The 21,790-nt window shown below is 44.1% G+C and overlaps 1 protein-coding gene across 1 annotated transcript in view; it reads left to right on the forward strand.

Moving 5' to 3' along the window:
• Positions 1 to 656: 656 nt before the first annotated feature.
• The window catches only part of LOC143982175 (caspase-1-A-like), a 43,115-nt gene continuing 21,981 nt past the window's right edge, over positions 657 to 21,790 (forward strand). Inside the window, exons 1-4 of the mRNA XM_077480662.1 lie at positions 657 to 872; positions 9,844 to 10,104; positions 16,285 to 16,335; positions 19,654 to 19,713. Of these exons, the coding sequence (XP_077336788.1) occupies positions 866 to 872; positions 9,844 to 10,104; positions 16,285 to 16,335; positions 19,654 to 19,713 (379 nt within the window). The 5' untranslated portion in view covers positions 657 to 865. The remainder of the gene's footprint in view (positions 873 to 9,843; positions 10,105 to 16,284; positions 16,336 to 19,653; positions 19,714 to 21,790) is intronic.

The following is a 21,790-nucleotide window of genomic DNA, read 5'->3' on the forward strand; positions in this document are numbered from 1 at the left end:
TCGCTGCCGGCGCTGCGATTGGCCAAGCATGCGGGGTCACAGTGCATGCTTGGCCAATCATGGGGCAGCAATGCACTGCGCCACCGCAGTGCATTGTGGTCCGCGCGCGCGTCACTCGAATTTTGACGCGAACGGCCCAAACGTTCGGAATTCGCCGAACGGCCGAACAGCCAATGTTCGAGTCGAACGTACGTTCGTCTCGAACACGAAGCTCATCCCTATTGAGCACCCATGTCATAGGTGAATATGTGTGGGGCTTCTACGTAGTTCTGGTTCCGCCCAACGTATTTTGTTCGTAAACTTCGGCAGGAGCAGAAGACCTGGTTTGAAGGTCTTTTATTATTATTAATTACTATTTTGTATGTTATATGTATGGAGTTCTATTAGAATCATTATTTCAGATGTATTAGATATTTTTGTATGAATTTATGTAGGGTCTCATGCACTGATGATTGATGCATATACTATATGTATTTTTATTAAGGGTTTGTCACTTGTGTTTTGCATATTTTATTTATTTATTTGGATTGTTGCACAGCAGCTAGTAAATTTTTTTTGATTTTATTTTTTTATTTTTAGGGGTATTTTTTGATTTTATATCTAATTTTGAAAAGTTTAACGGGACTTGAGTGTTCATTCCTAATATTTATTTTAGAACAATTTAGTTTTTGCAGGCATATGAAACACTGGCAGTACACCAGCCACAGCTGCTAATTATCAAGAGTGAAAGAAAAATGCAGCTGCTAACAAGTCCTTCAAGTTCTATACAGCACTAAGTCACCGCCCAGACCTCGCCGCCCAGACCTTGTACTTTCTACTTCCTGCTTTACGACAATCAGACTGTTCAGGGTAATACAGAGGAGTAATGGCTGGTAATGTATCTGCTACATGTTGTATTCTTGTTATTGCTGTCTGTCTACTGCTACTCTGGAACGTAGAACTTGCATTGTGCACATTATACAATGCTGCCTTTATATGCATTACACGTTCTATGCGATATGTATATAATTTCTTACATATCCAGTTGAAAGAAAAGAATGTTGTATCTCACCTTCACCTGTGTGCATGTATGTGTTCATGAATTAAAGCTTAACTACAGATATTTAATACAAAGTTACATTTGCGCTGCAGCAAATTTAACACAGCTTATCGGCACTTCCTGTCAACCTTGGCCAATCAGTGGGGCCATGTCGCAAGCATAAGCCAAATGCATTAGTCTCTTTTGTAAATTGTGGTTTGGCAAAAAAAAAAAAAGGCATTCAGAAGGTGGGAGGATTGCCTCCTGAACACCTGACAGAGGCTGCTTAGCCACACTCTGAAAAGCAATTTGGCCAGAATGGCTAGCGTGCACTTGGCTTGAGTATACCTGATGGACCACTGTAGAAGTTGGCAGTCAGTCACTTTAGTGGTCGGCACTACTATAGTGAAAGCCACAATCTTCAGTGTCCTGTGCAGAGCTGCTACCCACTGCATACTGACCACAGGAGGTCACTCACTGGCTCAGCACTGCCATTATTCACAGTATGCCTTGTATTTTTTTTTTAGGCTGGGTTCACACCTATGTGAACTGGATGCAGGTTTTCTCTCTATGGAGCCGGTTCACATATCTCCGGGACACTTTGCGTCTTTGGCTCAGTTTCAGGGCCGAATTCAGGCAAAGATTCGCCCCTGATTCGTCCCTGAACCGGAGAATGGGATTCACACAGTGTTCCTGTGCATTCCTGTGCGATCCGCAGCTGGTTCCAGTGTGAACCAAGCCTCAATGTATACAAGATTTTCTTGGAATGGACATGATATTAAGGTGAGGTGGTGTCACAATCTCCTCCTCATCCACTCAGAGAACCTCTTCTATTCAATGGAAAAAATACAAGGCGTTTTTGTGACTGGTGGTGTGTTGTGAGCCAGTGACCCCCTTGTATTCTCTGTGCAGGGGGGGAGCCACTTGTACGGAACCCAAGCAGGACCCAGAAGATCATGGTTATCCTAGGGCTGGGCGATTTCCCCCCCAAAAAAAATCTGCGATTTATTTTTTATTTTTTTTATAAAAAACTCGATTTACATTCCGAATTTTTTTTTTAAATTATTATATTAATTAAAGTGCATCAACAAACAAATTTGCAAAGACAAACCCTTTCTCTAACTGAAATGTCATTGAGCAAGTAAAGTGGCACATTAATACACATACTACAGGAGAGGGTCAGAGAGTGCAGACATACTGCAGGAGATTACCAGAGACTGTGGACAAACGGCATGAGATTACCAGACTGCGGACATACTGCACAAGGTTACCAGAGACTGCGGACATACTGCGTGAGATTATCAGAGACTGCGGACATACTGCACGAGATTACCAGAGACTGCGGATATACTGCACGAGATTACCAGAGACTGCGGACATACTGCACAAGATTACCAGAGACTGCGGACATACTGCACGAGATTACCAGAGACTGCAGATATACTGCACGAGATTATCAAAGACTGCAGACAGACTGCACAAGATTACCAGAGACTGCGGACATACTGCACAAGATTGCTAGAGACTGCGGACATACTGCACAAGATTGCTAGAGACTGCGGACATACTGCACAAGATTGCTAGAGACTGCGGATAAACTGCACAAGATTGCCAGAGACTGCGGACATACTGCATGAGATTAGCAGAGACTGTGGACATACTGCATGAGATTACCAGAGACTGCGGATATACTGCACGAGATTATCAAAGACTGCGGACATACTGCACAAGATTACCAGAGACTGCGGACATACTGCACAAGATTACCAGAGACTGCGGACATACTGCACAAGATTACCAGAGACTGCGGACATACTGCACAAGATTACCAGAGACTGCGGACTGTAGGGGATCTTCCCGGGGTAGGGTGTGTTTGGACACAGTTCACAGCAGACTTGGACTTGATAAAGCAGACCTTGGCGTTTATTCTTGGTACAAACAGTCCAACAAACAAAATATACAGCAACACCGTGCTTCTTGTGTATAACAGGAACAAAGTAATAACAAAAACAAACAACCTAGCCCGGCTGGGCGCTTACTAAACAGGTTCTTCTCACCTATCTGACACTTATAAACACAGCGTCTTTCGCCTGGATATCGCAGGGTGGATTTTAGCTCCAGCAGTGGCTGTGCTTGCAGCTTCCTCAAACACACAGACTGTTCGTTTCCCTGGCTGAGAGCAAAACACCTGCAGGCCCGCAGAGCCTTTACCTTCCCAGGCTAATTAGGATCAAAGCTCACCTGATCCAAAACCCAGAACTGGAACGAGGGATGGGGGGTGTGGAATGACAGGTCCCTCTACCAAACCTACCTGCCATTCCATATAAACCCAGGCCCGGCAAGATTAAATAACAACTCAGCAGCATATTGCTGCTGAGAAACTGATCCATCCTGGACTTACCATCTCACACTGTGTAGCAACCTAGGTGAGATGTACACCCCCTCAACCACTTCTCCAGTGACATGTCTACATACCCCCCCCCTCTTTTTCAGACCGGAGGGCTGAGCCTTTTGTCCCCACAGACAACTCACCCTCGACAATGCGTCAGCATTTGCCTGTAATTTCCCTGGCCTGTGTTCCACAGTGAAATTAAAGTTTTGTAAGGACAGAAACCATCTAGTCACTCTTGCATTTCTCTCCTTGTTTAACTTCATCCATGTTAGGGGGGCATGGTCTGTCACCAACTTGAATTTCCTGCCTAGCAAGTAATACTTTAAAGATTCTAGGGCCCACTTCACTGCCAAACATTCTCGCTCCACAATGGCATAATTTTTCTCGGCCGGGGTTAGTTTTCTACTCAAGTACGTCACCGGATGCTCCTCACCATTCACTACTTGTGAGAGTACTGCACCTAAGCCTGTGTTAGAGGCATCTGTCTGGACCAGAAATTCTCGCCTGAAATTGGGGGTAACTAACACAGGTGGTTGGCACAAGGCAGACTTAAGGCTTTGGAAAGCCTTCTCGGCCTCTGGGGTCCACGTGACCATTGCTGTCTTTCCGCCCTTTGTCAAGTCAGTTAGTGGAGCAGCAACTGAGGCAAAGTTCGGCACAAATCTACGGTAATAACCGGTAATACCCAGGAAAGCTCTAACCTGTTTCCTTGTCAGGGGTCTAGGCCAATTCTGTATTGCCTCAATTTTATTTAGCTGTGGCTTAATCAATCCTCTCCCAACAATGTAGCCCAGATATTTGGCCTCTTCTAGGGCTAGAGCACACTTCTCGGCATTTATGGTCAATCCTGCATCACTTATGGTATCCAACACGGCCTGTACCTTACAGAGGTGACTTTCCCAATCAGGGCTAAAAATGACCACATCATCGAGGTAGGCGGCTGAGTAATCCCAATGTGGTCGCAGAATCAAGTCCATCAACCTCTGGAAAGTTGCAGGCGCTCCATGTAACCCGAATGGCATCACTACATACTGGAATAGCCCATCAGGGGTGGAGAATGCAGTTTTCTTTTTAGCCTCGCCAGAAAGTGGAATCTGCCAGTAGCCCTTTGTGAGATCGAGGGTGGTTATGTACCTGGCGTTACCTAACTTCTCAATCAACTCATCTACCCTGGGCATAGGATAAGCATCGAACTTGGAGATCTCATTCAACTTTCTGAAATCGTTACAGAACCTCCAAGTTCCATTGGGCTTTGGGATTAGCACAATCGGGCTGGACCATTCACTCTGTGACACCTCAATTACCCCCAGATCAAGCATACGTTTTACCTCGTCAGATACGGCTTTTCTACGTGCCTCCGGTATCCTATAGGGCTTTAGGTTTACTCTGCTTCTAGGCTCAGTTTCAATGTGATGATGGATGAGGTGGGTACGCCCTGGGAGGTCAGAGAACTTGTTTTTGTTTTTCTGTAAAAATTCCAGAGCCTCCTGTTTCTGTGACACTGATAGAGCATCACCTACTTTGACTGGAGGGATTGGTGGTGACAAATTATTAACAGTATTTGTCGCCACCAAGGATTCCCTGTCTTTCCAGGGCTTGATCAAGTTTATGTGATAAACTTGGAAAGGCTTCCTTCTACCTGGTTGGTGCACCTTGTAGTTCACCTCACTGATCTTTTCAACAATTTCATAAGGACCTTGCCACTTCGCTAAGAATTTACTCTCAACAGTGGGGACTAATATAAGGACCCTATCGCCTGGGTTGAATGTCCTGATTCTTGCGGACCGGTTGTAAATTCTACTTTGGGCCTCTTGAGCTCTCTGGAGGTGTTCCCTTTCCAGGGGCATTACAGTGGCTATACGGTCCTGCATTTGTGCTACATGCTCAATAACACTCTTGTATGGGGTGGACTCACTCTCCCATGTCTCTTTTGCAATGTCCAGTAGACCCCTAGGGTGACGACCATAGACCAACTCGAATGGTGAGAACCCTGTGGATGCTTGGGGCACCTCCCTAATAGCAAACATGAGGTAGGGTAATAAATGATCCCAGTCACGACCATCTTTTCCCACCACTTTCTTCAACATATGTTTCAAAGTTTTATTAAATCTCTCCACCAATCCGTCCGTCTGGGGGTGGTATACAGAGGTACGGATGTGTGAGACTTTAAATAGTTTGCATAATTCCTTCATCAGTTTTGACATAAATGGCGTACCTTGGTCAGTTAGGATTTCTTTGGGGATCCCAGTCCTAGAGAACATATAAAACAACTCACGTGCAATTGTTTTAGATGCAGTGTTTCTTAAGGGTACAGCCTCAGGATAGCGGGTCGCATAATCTATGACTACCAAAATATACTGGTGTCCTCTAGCTGACTTTACCACGGGACCCACTAAATCCATGGCAATACGCTCAAAAGGCACCCCTATAATAGGGAGCGAAACCAAAGGACTGCGAAAATGTGACACTGGGGCACTAACCTGACATGTGGGGCACGACTCGCAGTATTTTTTAACATCATAATATATATCGCCGGCCAAAAAAACCTCTGGAGAACCCTCTCTCGCGTTTTGTCAGTCCCCAAGTGTCCCCCAAGAACATGGTTATGTGCCATGTCAAGCACCTGACGCCGGTACGGCTTAGGTACCAGAAGCTGTTCCACAATCTCATCCTTAACCTTATTGACTCTATAGAAAAGATCATTAGTCACCGAAAAATGTGGAAATCTTTTTTCAGCATCTGGTTCCTGAGGTACCCCATTCATAACAGCAACCTGCTCTCTCGCATTTTTGAGAGTGGGGTCCTGTAATTGTGCAGCGCCAAAATTATCCCTAGACACCTCTAAGTCTAGTATATTTTGCTCAGTGGGAGGAGCCTCCTCCTCCCCAGCCAGGACCTGCAAAGGAGAACAATCATTTTCATCCTGCACACTTCTATCATTCACAGGGGACAAAGCAACCCCCTTAGAGGTATCCCCACTCCTTTTGGGGATTTTTCTTTTTTCCCAGAGAGCCCAGAATAATGGAAAATCGCGCCCCAATATTACATTATGCATGAGGTTTTTTACCACACCCACTTCATATTGTACGGTGCCTTGTTCAGTCCCGACTTTAGCCAGCACTATAGGGTACACTTTTGTATCACCATGTATGCACACAACACTCATATGCTTTTTAGACTCTAAGTCCCCAGCCACCAGGCTAGCATGCACCAAGGTTACGAGGCTTCCCGAGTCCATTAACGCCTCAACGGGAAGGTCATTGATGGTAATATTGCAGATTTGCGGTTCAGTCTCTAGTCCAGGAACTGCAGCACAAGATGGTTCCGCAAACAGCGACTGACGCCGGCTAGCGTCACACTCCATGGGTTCAGTGGTAAGAGGGCAATGGGCCGACACGTGTCCCGCCTCATGGCATCTCCAACACTGGATAGGGCCTGGTCTCTTTGGCAAGGAGTCCTTTTCAGAGCCCCTTAGCCACCCGGGACCATCACCAGTCTTTTGTCCCTGAGACACCACTTGAGCCCTTTTCCCTCCATCAGCACCCCTCCACACTCCCCCAATAGATGGAAGTCTCTTACCAGCTGACGGCACAGATCTGGCGCTCCGGGGAGGTGAAGATGCTGCAGGAACATCACGGAGGTAGTCCTCAGTCGCCTGGAACCTCTCCACAAGGTTGACAAATTCGTTTGCATTCTTAGGATCACCTTGTCCCACCCAGCGTTGCAGGTCAGTAGGAAGCGCTCGGAGGTAGCGATCCATCACGACCTTCTCTAGGATTTGTGCAGGAGTAGAAGTGTCTGGCTCCAACCACTTTCTTGCCAAATGGATTAGGTCATACATCTGGGACCTCGCTGATTTGTCCAGACTGTAGCTCCAGTTGCGTACCCTCCGGGCACGGACTGCAGTAGTAACTCCTAGTCGGGCAAGTATCTCCTCTTTTAGCCGAGTATAGTCCTTAACCTCTTGCTCACTGAGGTCATAGTAGGCCTTTTGAGGTTCACCTGTTAAATAGGGCGCAATTACCTCTGCCCACTCAGCGGCTGGTAACTTCTCTCGCTCAGCCACGCGCTCAAATACTGTTAGATAGGCCTCAACATCGTCCTCAGCAGTCATCTTTTGCAGCGCTTTCTGCACAGTCCTTCTCCCAAAAAAAATCTCTGGAGCGGCTCCCATCACTGTGGGTGGATTAGCAACCACAGGCGCCTCTCGATTTGCTATCAGGTGCTCGATAAGTTGTTGTTGTGCAGCCATGGACTGTTCATGTCGTCTATTGACCTCTGTCTGAGCCTGCTGTTGTTGCAAACTCACTTGCATAAACTGCTTCAGCATCTCCTCCATGTTGCTGGACTGTTCTTGGAGTGTAGTTGCAGCTTTCACCCAGGACATCAGCAGCTGTAGCCAAGTCTGTCCACACCGTTGCCCCTAGCAACCGTGTTGCCCGCATTCTCCACCAATTGTAGGGGATCTTCCCGGGGTAGGGTGTGTTTGGACACAGTTCACAGCAGACTTGGACTTGATAAAGCAGACCTTGGCGTTTATTCTTGGTACAAACAGTCCAACAAACAAAATATACAGCAACACCGTGCTTCTTGTGTATAACAGGAACAAAGTAATAACAAAAACAAACAACCTAGCCCGGCTGGGCGCTTACTAAACAGGTTCTTCTCACCTATCTGACACTTATAAACACAGCGTCTTTCGCCTGGATATCGCAGGGTGGATTTTAGCTCCAGCAGTGGCTGTGCTTGCAGCTTCCTCAAACACACAGACTGTTCGTTTCCCTGGCTGAGAGCAAAACACCTGCAGGCCCGCAGAGCCTTTACCTTCCCAGGCTAATTAGGATCAAAGCTCACCTGATCCAAAACCCAGAACTGGAACGAGGGATGGGGGGTGTGGAATGACAGGTCCCTCTACCAAACCTACCTGCCATTCCATATAAACCCAGGCCCGGCAAGATTAAATAACAACTCAGCAGCATATTGCTGCTGAGAAACTGATCCATCCTGGACTTACCATCTCACACTGTGTAGCAACCTAGGTGAGATGTACACCCCCTCAACCACTTCTCCAGTGACATGTCTACAGGACATACTGCACAAGATTACCAGAGACTGCGGACATACTGCACAAGATTACCAGAGACTGCGGACATACTGCACAAGATTACCAGAGACTGCAGACATACTGCACAAGATTGCCAGAGACTGCGGACATACTGCACAAGATTGCCAGAGACTGTGGACATACTGCACAAGATTGCCAGAGACTGTGGATATACTGCACGAGATTATCATAGACTGTGGATATACTGCATGAGATTATCAGAGACTGTAGATATACTGCATGAGATTACATGTGAAATGGGGCCCCCGATGACAGTTTTGCAGAGTGCACTGCACAGAGAACACAGCAGGCTGTATTCGCGCGCTAGCTAGCAGAGAGGGGGCGGGGCCGGGAGCTCCACTCGGAACAGAGTGACTGTAATTAGAGCAGTGATCGGAGTGGGCGTGTCAGTGGAGCTTCTGTATTCCCCAGCCAGTATAGAGGGGGCGGAAACTCTGAAGGGGAAAAAAAATCAATTTTCTTCAAATCTGAATCGATTTGAACTCACAACTCGATTCAAGATTATAATCTATTTTTTCCCCAGCCCTAGGTTATCCCTGTATAGAGCTGCATGATTTTAGCTAAAATGAGAATCACAATTTTTTAGCTTGAAATAAAGATCACAATTCTCGCAGCGTAACATCGTCCTTCATATTATACAAAAAATTGGGCTAACTTTACTGTTTTTAGGTTTTTATTTTATTTATTAAAGTGTATTTTTTCCAAAAAAAGCCCGCTTTGAAAGACCGCTGCGCAAGTGGATGCAGGAGAGGTTAGAGGAGACGCTAAATCGGAGACTGGCAGACCATAAGAGATGTTTGTGCTCTTTTTATGTTCTAAAATAAGAGGTGCAAACAGGCACTGCAAGGGCCACCTTGATTGTTTATAACTAAAGAAATGTAGACTAGGAGATACTATCTATGGCAAGTGAATTATTATAATATGTTCAATCAAAGCAATACATGTTTGACCACACTAGATTTAGAAAACACAGAAATTTAAATTGGAAGCTTTGTAAAATAAACATGAATATGATACCTCTTAAATCCTCCATCACCATAGGTGTAAGTGTAGTGAGCCTGTCATTTATTGAATCAATATCGTAATTATCTGACATTCTTATAAATGCACGGGAACGATGATGGCCAATGCCCACTATTGCGTTCAGGCATATTTTCCCTGCACGGCAGTCTTCTATGGCTACCACAGAAGCATGTGACTAAGCTAGATTGTGATCAAATCATTTGCCCCATGTGTGTTGTATTTTTCTGTGTTTTATTTTTCACAAACCAGTTTTCTCCCTGTATAATTTAAATATTTGTTTTCCAGATCAACTACATAATCTAAGAAAGGGATTAGTTGAAGGCTGCAACAAGGCACTTGTAAAGGGTCTCCTGGATGACTTACTTGCAAAAAAGATATTAAATGATGGAGAGGTGGAATATATTGATGAAGAAAATTGTGTTCCAAGTGACAAAATGCGGGCCCTGGTTGATTATGTGAGGAAAAAGGGAGACGCATCTAGCAACTTCCTGATTGAGAAAGTGGCAGAAAGAGACTCGATGCTTAGCGCAAAACTGGGGATACCAGGTGATCATCTGCAATTATCTGTAATTATATATGATTCCGTTAGCAATTAGATGCAGGAGACCCAGGAGGTGTTCTCAGCACTTAGTTGCAGGCAGAAGCCAAGTTAAAAGCAATGTTGACTGCTTACGCAGCTATTTGTGGGCGCTCACATGTAATAGCTCAAGTAGTGATTACCTGCGAATGATCAACCCTGGCCGCAAACAGCCTTCTTCCAGTCTAAACATTCACAGGTAATCGATGTTTTAACGATTGCATGTGAGCGGCTGCAAATAGCTGCGGTCTTCTAATGCTTTTAATTGGGCTTCTGCCCTCAGCTATTTGCCGGGAACCCCTGCTCGGTCTCCTACATCTAATGCAAGTGTAAATGGGGCCTTAGACTGACAGAGGTCCTAATCCTTTCCCATTCCAAAAAGTTTGGATTGGAATTTCACCACAAAGATTGTAAGGGTAGGGAGAGTCACCCTTTAAGTTTAAACTCGTCTTATTACATTTAGCTGCTTGAGATATTTAGTGAAACACCATGCTTTGCAAGTTACTTCTGAAGTCTGCAAGAAACAGGATGCATTTGTGGTCAGAGCTAGCTGTTAGAATTTATAGGAAGTAGGAAATATTCATAAGGTGAAATGACGCTATGTGGTTTAATTATAGATGATTTCTTAAGGTCATTTATATAAATATATGTCTGTATGTCTGGAGACTTTTGATTAGAATTCCCCTAAAAAAGTCTGCTAACTGTATGACGCACTAGATGTTAATGTTTCATGATTGGTCAAATGTCTTGAATGTCTGATTGGCTGACAATGCAATTTGAAGCACATAAAAAGTAGTATACAGGAAATAAAGAACTCGTAGTCATGATAATCCTCAACTCGTGTGATTGTCTGATTTTACCCAATCGATTGAAAGGGCTTTCCAGTGGTCACTAAAGTCCAGCCCGGGCTAATTCAAGAAGAGGGGCGCTCCTTACAAAGATCAACACCAATCAAATTTTAAATGGGTGAGCTTGGATGAATTCTGTCTGTTGTTCAGCCTGCACCTAAAAACTAATGCTAAACTGACCTGCACATAAAATGTCCGCTTAACCTCACTTCTTCCTACCTTAGGGGTTACACCTTAAAGGACTATGGAAAAACACAAGCTGTACTTTTAATTTAAGGTTGGAGGAAACGCAAAGCAGGCAATAGTCCACCAGGTACAAATGTTGTTCATCCTGATACTCCCTGTATTTAGTAATAAATTAATCCCTGAACACTTTTTGTTTTGTTTTGACTATGTGGTCATGTCACACCAAAGCTCAGGCACTCCAGCACACTTCCCTCTCTCTGTGGTTGGTTGGTGGGACCTCTTATCCCAATTGACAATGCTTGGAACTCAGGGAGCTATGGATGCTGGTAGGATGATATCACACCCCATGATAGTCATCACTATTGTTGGATCCTCCACTGTACAGAGAAACACCACATGAAAAAAAAAAAAACAGTATTCAGGAAGCTATTTATTACAAAATGTATACTGTATAGGGCAAATCACAGCTAAGGGCAGCAACATTTAACTGGTGAGTTATTGTGAGGCCATTCCTTCTACTTTAAAGAATTATTACCACAACTTCAAAATGAATTGTTGAATCTCCCAGGAGACCAAGTGCATGTAGCACTTGGTTCTGTTGTGATCCATGGCTGTGTTGTGCAATAAAAGCAAATCTTTATGTCTGTTTGTGCTTGCTGACCACTCTACCCACGTTGAAGCCCAGTTTATGGGCGTTCCTAAAGGGAAACTACAGCACAGAACTGTAGCTCCCTCTTACTTTTCAAAATATAACATTAAAATGGAAAATCAGATTACTTACTGTGGGGTTATACACACACATACTGTGTGTCCTGGTTTAGCTCTTGCTGTGTTAGCGAGGTGTCTGAAAAGGATTGTTCCAGTGTTTTAGCTGGGCAAATAACCTTAGAACTGCACTGACTCTGGCAAAATAATATGTATGTTTTTCTCCTAGGCACTTCCAGGCAACCATGGATGCTGTTGTTTACTAGCAGCTGGTTGACCACACAACCACTGTAAATGAGACCTCATTAAACATTCTTCTCCTTCTGAGCAGTGTGGTCAATTTGGGGTGCACTGTCAGTAATTACAGCATGGATCAACATTAGACCAAGAGCTACATGCAACAAGAACTTTTAAGTTGTGGTGCCATTATTGCTTCAATGTTACATATACAGTGATCTAAAAAAGTATTTAGTGAGCCACCAATTGTGCAAGTTCTCCCATTTAAAAGGATGAGCGAGGCCTGCAATTGTCGTCATAGGTATACCTCAACTATGAGATACAAAATGTGGAAACAAATCCAGACAATCACATTGTCTGATTTTTGAAAGAATTTATTTGCAAATTATGGTGGAAAATAAGTATTTGGTCAATATCAAAAGTTCATCTCAATACTGTGTTATATGTCCTTTGTTGGCAATGACAGAGGTCAAACGTTTTCTGTAAGTCTTCACAAGGTTGTCACTTTGCTGGTATGTTGGCCCATTCCTCCATGCAGATCTCCTCTAGAGCAGTGATGTTTTGGGGCTGTCGCTGGGCAACACAGACTTTTGACTCCCTCCAAAAGGTTTTCTATGGGGTTGAGATCTGGAGACTGGCTAGGCCACTCCAGGACCTTGAAATGCTTCTTACAAAGCCACTCCTTCGTTGCCCAGGCAGTGTGTTTGGGATCATTGTCATGCTGAACGACCCGGCCACGTTTCATCTTCAATGCCCTTGCTGATGGGAGAAAGTTTACACTCAAAATCTCACGAAACATGGCCCAATTCATTATTTCATGTACACGGATCAGTCGTCCTGTTTCCTTTGCAGAGAAACAGCCCCAAAGCATAATGTTGCCACCCCCATGCTTCACAGTAGGTATGGTGTTCTTTGGCTGCATCTCAGCATTCTCTCTCCTCCAAACACGAAAAGTTGTGTTTCTACCAAACAGTTCTTCTTTGGTTTCATCTGACCATATGACATCCTCCCAATGCTCTTCTGGATTATCCTAATGCTCTCTAGCAAACCTCAGACGGGCTCGAACATGTACTGGCTTAAGCAGGGGGACACGTCTGGCACTGCAGGATGAGTCCCTGGTGGCCTAGTGTGTTACTGATGGTAGCCTTTGTTACACTGGTCCCAGCTCTCAGCAGGTCATTCACAAGGTCTCCCCGTGTGGTTCTGGGATGTTTGCTTACCATTCTTGTGATCATTTTGACCTCGCGGGGTGAGATCTTGTGTGGAGCCCCAGTTCGAGGGAGGTTATCAGTCGTCTTGTATGTCTTCCATTCTCTAATTATTGCTCCCACAGTTGATTTCTTCACACCAAGCTGCTTGCATATTGCATATTCAGTCTTCCCAGCCTGGTGCAGGTCTACAATTTTGTTTCTGGTGTCCTTTGACAGCTCTTTGGTCTTCACCATAGTGGAATTTGGAGTGTGACTGTTTGAGGTTGTGGACAGGTGTCTTTTATACTGATAACAAGTTCAAACAGGTGCCATTAATACAGACAATGAGTGGAGGACAGAGGAGCCTCTAAAAGAAGAAGATACAGGTCTGTGAGAGCCAGAAATCTTGCTTGTTTGTAGGTGACCAAATACTTATTTTCCACTATAATTTGCAAATAAATTCTTTCAAAAATCAGACAATGTGATTGTCTGGATTTGTTTCCACATTTTGTCTCTCATAGTTGAGGTATACCTATGCTGACAATTACAGGCCTCTCTCATCTTTTTAAGTGGGAGAACTTGCACAATTAGTGGCTGACTAAATACTTTTTTGTCCCACTGTAAAATAAAGCTGAGCCCTGCTTTAGTATTATTATTATTTTTATTATCATACAGGATTTATATAGCACCAGTGCTTTAAAACATGAGGGCAGACAGTACACTTACAATACAAATCAATACAGGAGGGGTCAGAGGGCCCTGCTCATTAGAGCTTACAATCTACTGTAAAAGGGAGGTTCAAGTGGAACAAATGGTAATAACTGTGGGGGATGAGCTGATGGATAAAATAAAAATACAGTTTTTAGGTGTGGGTAGGGTAGGCTTCTCTGAAGGGAAGGGTTTTCAGGGATCCTCTAAAAGCTAATAGTGTAGGAGATAATCGGACAGATTGGGGCAGGGCATTCCATAGGATTGGAGAGGCTCTGGAAAAGTCCTGAAGGCGAGCATAGGAGGAGGTAACGAGGGAGTTAGAGAGCAGGAGGTCTTGAGAGGAATGAAGAGAAGTAATAGGTTGGTATTTAGAGACTAGGCTAATAATGTAGCTGGGGGCTAAGTTATGGATGGCTTTTTAAATAGTTGTTAGTATTTTGAAATTAATTTGTTGAGTGTGCGGAAGCCAGTGGAGGAATCGACAGAGAGGAGTAGTAGACACAGAGCGATTGGTAAGGTGTATTCATGATGGATTGAAGGGGTGATAGACTATGTAAAGGTAAGCCAATGAAAAGGGAGATGCAGTAGTCAAGGCGAGAGTTGGCCAGGGAGTGAATTAAAGTGATTGTAAAGGCTCGTTTTTAGTATTTTTTTTAAATAACAAACATATCATACTTGCACTGTGCATCTTCTTTTGCACAGTGTGGCCCGGAACATCCTCTTCTGGGGTCCCTCGGCAGCTCTAGCGGCATCTCCCTGCATCAGATAACCCCCTAGGAGAAGCGCTCTCCGAGGGGGTTACCTTGAGTGCACACTCCTGAGTCCAGCATTTGCGCCAATAAACAAGAATGCTGTACTAGGCCTCGCCCCCCCGGTGCTCACGTCATTGGATATGATCGACAGCAGAGGGAGCCAATGGCTGTGCTGTTATCAATCTATCCAATCAAGAGTCGGGACCCCGTGGAGAGAGGGACAGCGTGTCCGCGCAAAGGGATATATGGGATCATAGGATGCATTAAGGTGAAAAAACACAAGGGTTTACAACCCCTTTAAGAGCTTTGTTGTGTCATTGGTTAGAAAGGGGCGTATTTTGGAGACGTTGAGGCGGCAAGATTTGGACAGTGATTGGACGTGGGGCTTAAAGGAGAGTTCAGAGTCCAGGACTACACCTAGAATCTTGGCATACGGTGATGTGCTTATAGTTGTGCCATCGATTTTGACAGAGAGATCAGGGGAAGGGGCATATGGGGAGGAAGAATTATAAGTTTGGTTTTAATTAGATTGATTTTGAGGAAGTGGTGTAACATCCAGACTGATATATCTGATAGTAAATTAATGATACGTGGGGAGACAGAGGGAGTGAGTTGAGGGGTAGAGAAATAGATTTGGGTGTCGTCAGCATAGAGGTGGTATTGGAAGCCATGGGAGGCTATCAGCTGACCCAGGGAGGAGGTGCAGATTGAAAATAGGAGAGGTCCAAGAACAGAGCCTTAGGGGACCCCAACAGAGAAAGGAAGAGGGGATGGGGGAGTAGTTTAAAGATCGTTTTCTATTTAAGACACATTTTAGTTTATTCAGCATGAAATGGAGCTTAGTTATGTAGCATGAGGCTGTATATTTTACAATATTTTACATTTTTGGTAAACTCGTTCAATGAATCCAAACTGACATAACATGCGCTGCATTGATGCATTCACACAATTTCACAGTAAACATGAGATAAAACAAAGTTCAGGAATATTCCTTTATCCCATTGATTTGCAAATCTCTTTACACTACAAACTGTATGATTGAATCTGTTCTGATATATGCTGTTTTACTAACCTGACAGCTTATTATTCTAAATAGGAAACCTTAATTTTGTTTGCAAATATTAAATATTCTAACTACCAGGAAGAATGAGTCCTTACATTTCAGGAGCACCTGTCATTTCAGACCCATCATGGCAGCGCCTTTTAGTGGGCATCCACTCACCTGCTGCTGTCACATCCCTCACCTTCTTATGTCACTGCCGCATCATCAGCCGTCCCATTAAAGTGAATGGGACTGTCGGTGAGTCAACAGTGGGTCAGAGAAGGAGTCACTGCAGGACAGAGATGACAGTTGCTCTTTAAAAATTATGATTTAAATCAAGTTGATTTAAATCAAGCCTTTTTACTAGTGCTTTAAATCATTATTTAAATCGTGATTTAAATCGAATCCACCCTGTCCACAGACCATTAAGTTATGTGGGTTTTCACATAGAATTTTGTTTGTATTTTATTACCTGCAGCACCCCCGTTGTCCAAACAAGAAACTAAGGTTGAGCCACCTAGCCAAAAAAGTAAGTGTTATAATGTGTTTTAAATATTTAAATGTTTATGTATGGAACACTTAGACTGGATTCACACATATGCGATGTGGGAACCAGTGCGATTCCAGTTTGGGTCCCCGTATTGCATGTAACTCGCATGCATTCATACTGCCCTCTGCGAACCACTGCGCGTGTCAGTAGAAAGTTAATGAAACCATCAGATCGGTTCACAGATTGCAGTGCGAACTGTCAAATGGTAGAGGAATCTGATCGCATGGGTGTGAACACCCATGTGATCTGATTCCAGTGCGGACCAAAAAAAAAGGTCCTGCACCATTTTGGTGCGAATGTGATTTCAGCCATACAGTTTATATGGCTGAATTTGCATTGTACAGACATCGCATGTGATCCGCATTGATCCAACATGAGTCACACACAACAGCCACCAAGACTAATGCCGTGTACACACGACCGGAATTTTCGTCAGCAAAGTTCCGACGTAACGAATCCGTCTGACAATTCGATCTTGTGTGGGCTTCAACTGACCTTTTCTGTAGAAAAATCTGACGGACTTTAGAAATAGAACATGTTTCAAATCTTTTCGCCTGAACCAGTTCCTATCAAGAAAACCATTCGTCTGTATGCAGGTCCGATGGCCCTACAACAACGCAAGGGCAGCTTTTGGCTACTGGCTATTGAACTTCCTTTTTCTAGTCCCGTCGTACGTCATCGCGTTAAACGATCGGATTTTGGTGTGATCATGCGTAGCCAAGTCCGTTTCAGCGGAACTTCGTCTGAACTCTGTCGAAAAGTCAGTCGAAAAGTCCGTCAGAGTTCATTCCGATGGAAAGTCCGGTCGTGTGTACGCGGCATAAGACACAGGACCCAGGAGGTGACATGTTTCACACTGTCTTTAGTGCTTCTTCAAACCTTTGAAGTGCTTTGAAGAAGCACTAATGATAGTTTGAAACGCGTCACCTCTTGTGTCCTGTGTCTTAGTCTTGGTGGCTGTTGTGTGTGACTCATGTTGGATCAATAAAAATATGTTGGATTGTTTTCGTTGATGTGCAACCTTTCCTTCTTTTCCTGTGGTGTGTTACCATACAATATGATAACATGCAGTATTTTGCACATGAATGAGCAATTGCGTTAACACTGCCCATTTAGTTTGAATAGGCTGCCAAGGCACCACAATAAATGAAACTATCCCTCCATGATTTTTGCAATGCACGGTGCATTGTGGTGCGCTGCAGTGTGTGAGTTTGTGTGTGTGTGTGTGTGTTAACAGTGACTGTACTTGCTCATTCAAAATGTTTTATCATGCGGTCTCAAAATGCATGTATTTTTTCACAGTATTGGAAAGATAAGTGAATGCATGTTTCATGCTATTTATTTCAGCAACTCAGTGGATGGTATCAATCAGTGAAATTGTAAGCAGTAAATTATATTCTGCATAACAAATTATTTGGGCGGGAAGGAGTCCTTATTGGTCTCTGTATGCAGTTGTCAGGTGTTTATATTCATTGTCCCCTGAATAATAAAGGTTTTTACCCATCCTGACTACCCATATATGTCAGGTTTGGTAGTTAATATAGTGGCTGTATCTGCTGCAGATGAAGCCAAAAGCCACTGAAAAGGAAAAATGTTTGATCATGCAATCTGCATGTTTATGGGCAGTTTTGCTCAAAGATTGTGCCTTACAGAATTCAATAATTGCCCTGGAAGATGATCTGGTGTTACATTTGCATAGTTGTATGCTCCCAAATCAAAAAACAACCCAATTTAGATGAAGTACATATTTTAGATTTTTCATTTTTTTTTAGAATAGCAGTGTACACAAATTTATCCCATTATTCATATAGCATATTTCAGTATTATATATCACTATAGCATTTTGATGACTATGCTATTAATTAGCTGAAGAAGATACAGCAGGCACAAACCTTGACCAATACCCCTTAATATATATTTTTCACATGCATTTAAAACAACTTTTATACAAATCCTTTTTATTCCGTGTTGTTTTTTTAATTATTTCTTTGTCCTAGAGATCCCCTCACTTCCTGCCCCTTCCAGTCATATCTGTCCTGTCCCGAAACGTTTGCTTCTTGTAGGTTTAGATAGAGTTAGTGCCTCTGTCTTGTATTTAATGCTGTGGTACTTATAATCAAGTACAGTAAGTGAAAAGAAATCTCCTGAATAGGGACCCAGACAGCAGTAAAAAGCTTGGCAAAAGTTATTTCCCACTTGTTACAAAACTAAGCAAATGAGAGAGAAAGAAGGTTTTGTTTGCAGTTACACTATGACTATCTTTTACGGTAAATAGGTTGTTTATTAATTGAATGATGAGTGATATACAACCCAGTGGCGTAGCGTGGGGGGGTGCAGGGGGTGCCATGGCCCGGAGGGGGAAATTTCATGGCAGTACTCACTACTGCTGGCTGCTTCCTCCTAATTTTGAATTCCTGTGCCCCCCGCGCTCCGGCCGACATGTTCAGTGTCCGGCCGGTGCCCTGTGATTGGGCATATGGGGGTCATGTGAGTGCTCCTGAAGTCCCGCCTCCGCACATGACCCCCATACACGGCCGCTGTCTTCTCCTCCTCCTATCCTCCAGAGAGTTGGGACCGATGCGATGCAGACCAGGACATGGTGAGTGAGACTTCCTCGTGACATGAGAGTCGTCAGTCATTTTAGTTACTAACTTACTGGCCCCCGGGGTGGGGGGGGTGAGACAGAGAGAGAGAGAAATACTGTAGGCAGCTGCAGGACTGTATAGTGTAAGTGTATGTATGGTGGTAGTCAGTCAGTAAATAGTGTAGTATGGTGGTCAGTATAGTGCAGTATGTATGGTATTTAGTCAGTATAGTTCAGTATGTATGGTATTTAGTCAGTATAGTGCAGTATGTATGGTGGTGTCAGTATAGTGCAGTATGGTGGGGTCAGTATAGTGCAGTATGATGGTGTCAGTAAATTGCAGTATGATGGGGTCAGTAAAGTGCAGTATGGTCGTGTCAGTATAGTGCAGTATGGTGGCGTCAGTATAGCATAGTATGGTGGTGTCAGTATAGTGTAGTATGGTGTACTAGTCGAAGGGACTCATTGAGTGCTAAAAGTCCACGCGTTAGGGGGCGCAAATTACTTTTGCCCACGCTAACCCACGCTACGCCACTGATACAACCAAATACTAGCATCCATTTCAGAAATCTTCCAACGTACTGAAATGTTTCTGCTGAATCTATTCAGAAAAATTGCATTAGGAATAATTTTTTTTCCCTCTATATCAAAGATTGTATATGTTTCAGTTTCATCATTCAGTCGATTTACACCAATTTTTCCTATATTTTTAGCACCTTCAGAATCCTCATTGCCTAAACAGGAACAGAATGTTAAGCCACCCAGCCAGACAAGTAAGTATGTAGTGTTAAATAATGAAAGAGTTGCAGAAGATGGGCAGTCTGTTATTTTATTTTGACCATTACTTTTCTTCTTTTTTTTTTTTTTTTTTTTACATATATAAAGCGGGCATCAAGAAATAACATGTGACATGTTCATAATTTATTGGATTAATACCAGCGCCCTTAGGTGGCTAAAGAGCACCTAATAATAGTATACACTTACCCTATCCCAATGCTGTATAACAAATATAACAATTTATTAAATTACATTAGAAATATATTCCACAATATATACAACGTCACATAAAGCATCTAAAATAGGTAGGACCCTACGAGGTTAACCCTAGAGGATACGATACAATAGACTAAGTGACAATTCGTATTAATGCATCCGCATATATACTCCTCTCAATTTCGGGGTTCCACTACTCATCCTAGTATAAAAGAATTCTGCTCAACATGTTTCGTGACCAAAAAGTAGCTTCTTCAGGAGCTTGAATATATTTGCACTGCAGATTCCAAACAACCGCAACACTCACCGCCTTAATCAGTTGTACAAAGACGGCATCTTGAAGTTCTTCCAGGAACTGAGAGAACAGTACGCACAGTCCGGTCCCCCTAAAGTCTGAAGGTCAGTAAACTGGCACTTTCTTTAGAAAGTTTGGAGACCCCTGGTCTAGATGGATCAGAAATCGGGTGCAATTCTTGCCTTAATTCCCGCTCCCACTGGTTTCCTTCCTTTTGCAGAACTGGTCCCCCCCCCCCTGCTACTCAACCAGTCGCAGCTCTCTGGTGTCATTAGATACATTTTAATGACTACCTGTACCTGCTAAAGCAGGGGTAGGCAACCCCCGGCATCATGGGTGCTGCAAGCGGCACACGAAGCCACTTTTGCCGGAACTCGACTACCTCCCCATCAGCAGAGAAACACAGGGAAGTGTCAGTGATACACTAATGCATTCCAATTTCAGAATTCCCCACGCTGCACCTGCACCGAGGGGGTGGCACTGTGCATTGTAAGAGATGGAAAACATTGTTTGGTTCTCTAACTTTGCTGTAGCTGCGATCGTCAGCTCTTGTGATGGGAAAGAGATTGGGTGCAGTTCTGTCTCCATGAGGAGTAGGACTGTCATTGGCCACTGCTAAAGCCAATCATGATCCTGCTAGCCCCGCCCGCCATCTGCTGGAGGAAGATGACTCGCTTGGTTGCCACTACCAATCTCAGAAAGAAGGGATTTCACTGTGAGAAAACCACAATCAGGCGGCAGTTTGTGGAATTACTGTTGAGCTTCTGGGAACTTTTTTGAAATTATTCCTGAACCTTTGTTTCACTTACTACTGAACCCCTGCACTCTGTGTCCCTTTAAGCCAGAGCCAATATTCAGCGCAATGAAAATCACACCCAACTTTTGCAGCAGCGCACATTTTCTCAGGTGTGGGGGCCCAACTTATGATCCTGCACACAGGACCCCTGCTTTCAGAAAACACCCCTGGCTTGAGCTCATCATTGTGCATCCATTCCAGATGCTTGTATGTGACATCACATAAATCACATACTAGCACGTGGGCCGGATGTAAGAGGTGGATCAGGTGGATGAGTGTGCCAGCACAGGTACAGTAGATGTGTCTCATCTCTGCTTCCTTTCACCACTCTGCATATCATGGATGAGAAGAGGGTACAGCAGTGAAGCAGATGAGTAAGAGGGTACAGCTATGGGGAAAATGAGTAGGAGGGGTTCAGAAGTGGGACAGAGGAGCATGAGGGTACAGTGTTGGGCCAGATGTGCAGGGAGGTACAGTGGCAGAAGAGATGAGAAGGGGGTTCAGCAGTGGGACAGAGGAGCAGGTGGGGGGGTTCAGTGTTGGGGCAGATGAGAACGGGGTTCAGTGGTGGGACAGAAAAGCAGGGGGGTTCAGTGTTGGGTCAGATGAGAAGGGGGTTCAGCGGTGGGACAGAAAAGCAGGGGGTACAGTGATGGGGCAGATGGGGGGTTCAGTGTTGGGCCAGATGAGAAGGGGGGGTTACAGTGGTGGGAAAGATGAGCAGTGGGGTTCAGTGTTGGGCCAGATGGGAAGGGGGGGTTACAGT

This window comes from Lithobates pipiens, unplaced genomic scaffold, assembly GCF_037356315.1.
Source record: "Lithobates pipiens isolate NorthernLeopardFrog02 unplaced genomic scaffold, aLitPip1_a1.2 Scaffold_16, whole genome shotgun sequence".
NCBI lineage: Eukaryota > Metazoa > Chordata > Amphibia > Anura > Ranidae > Lithobates > Lithobates pipiens.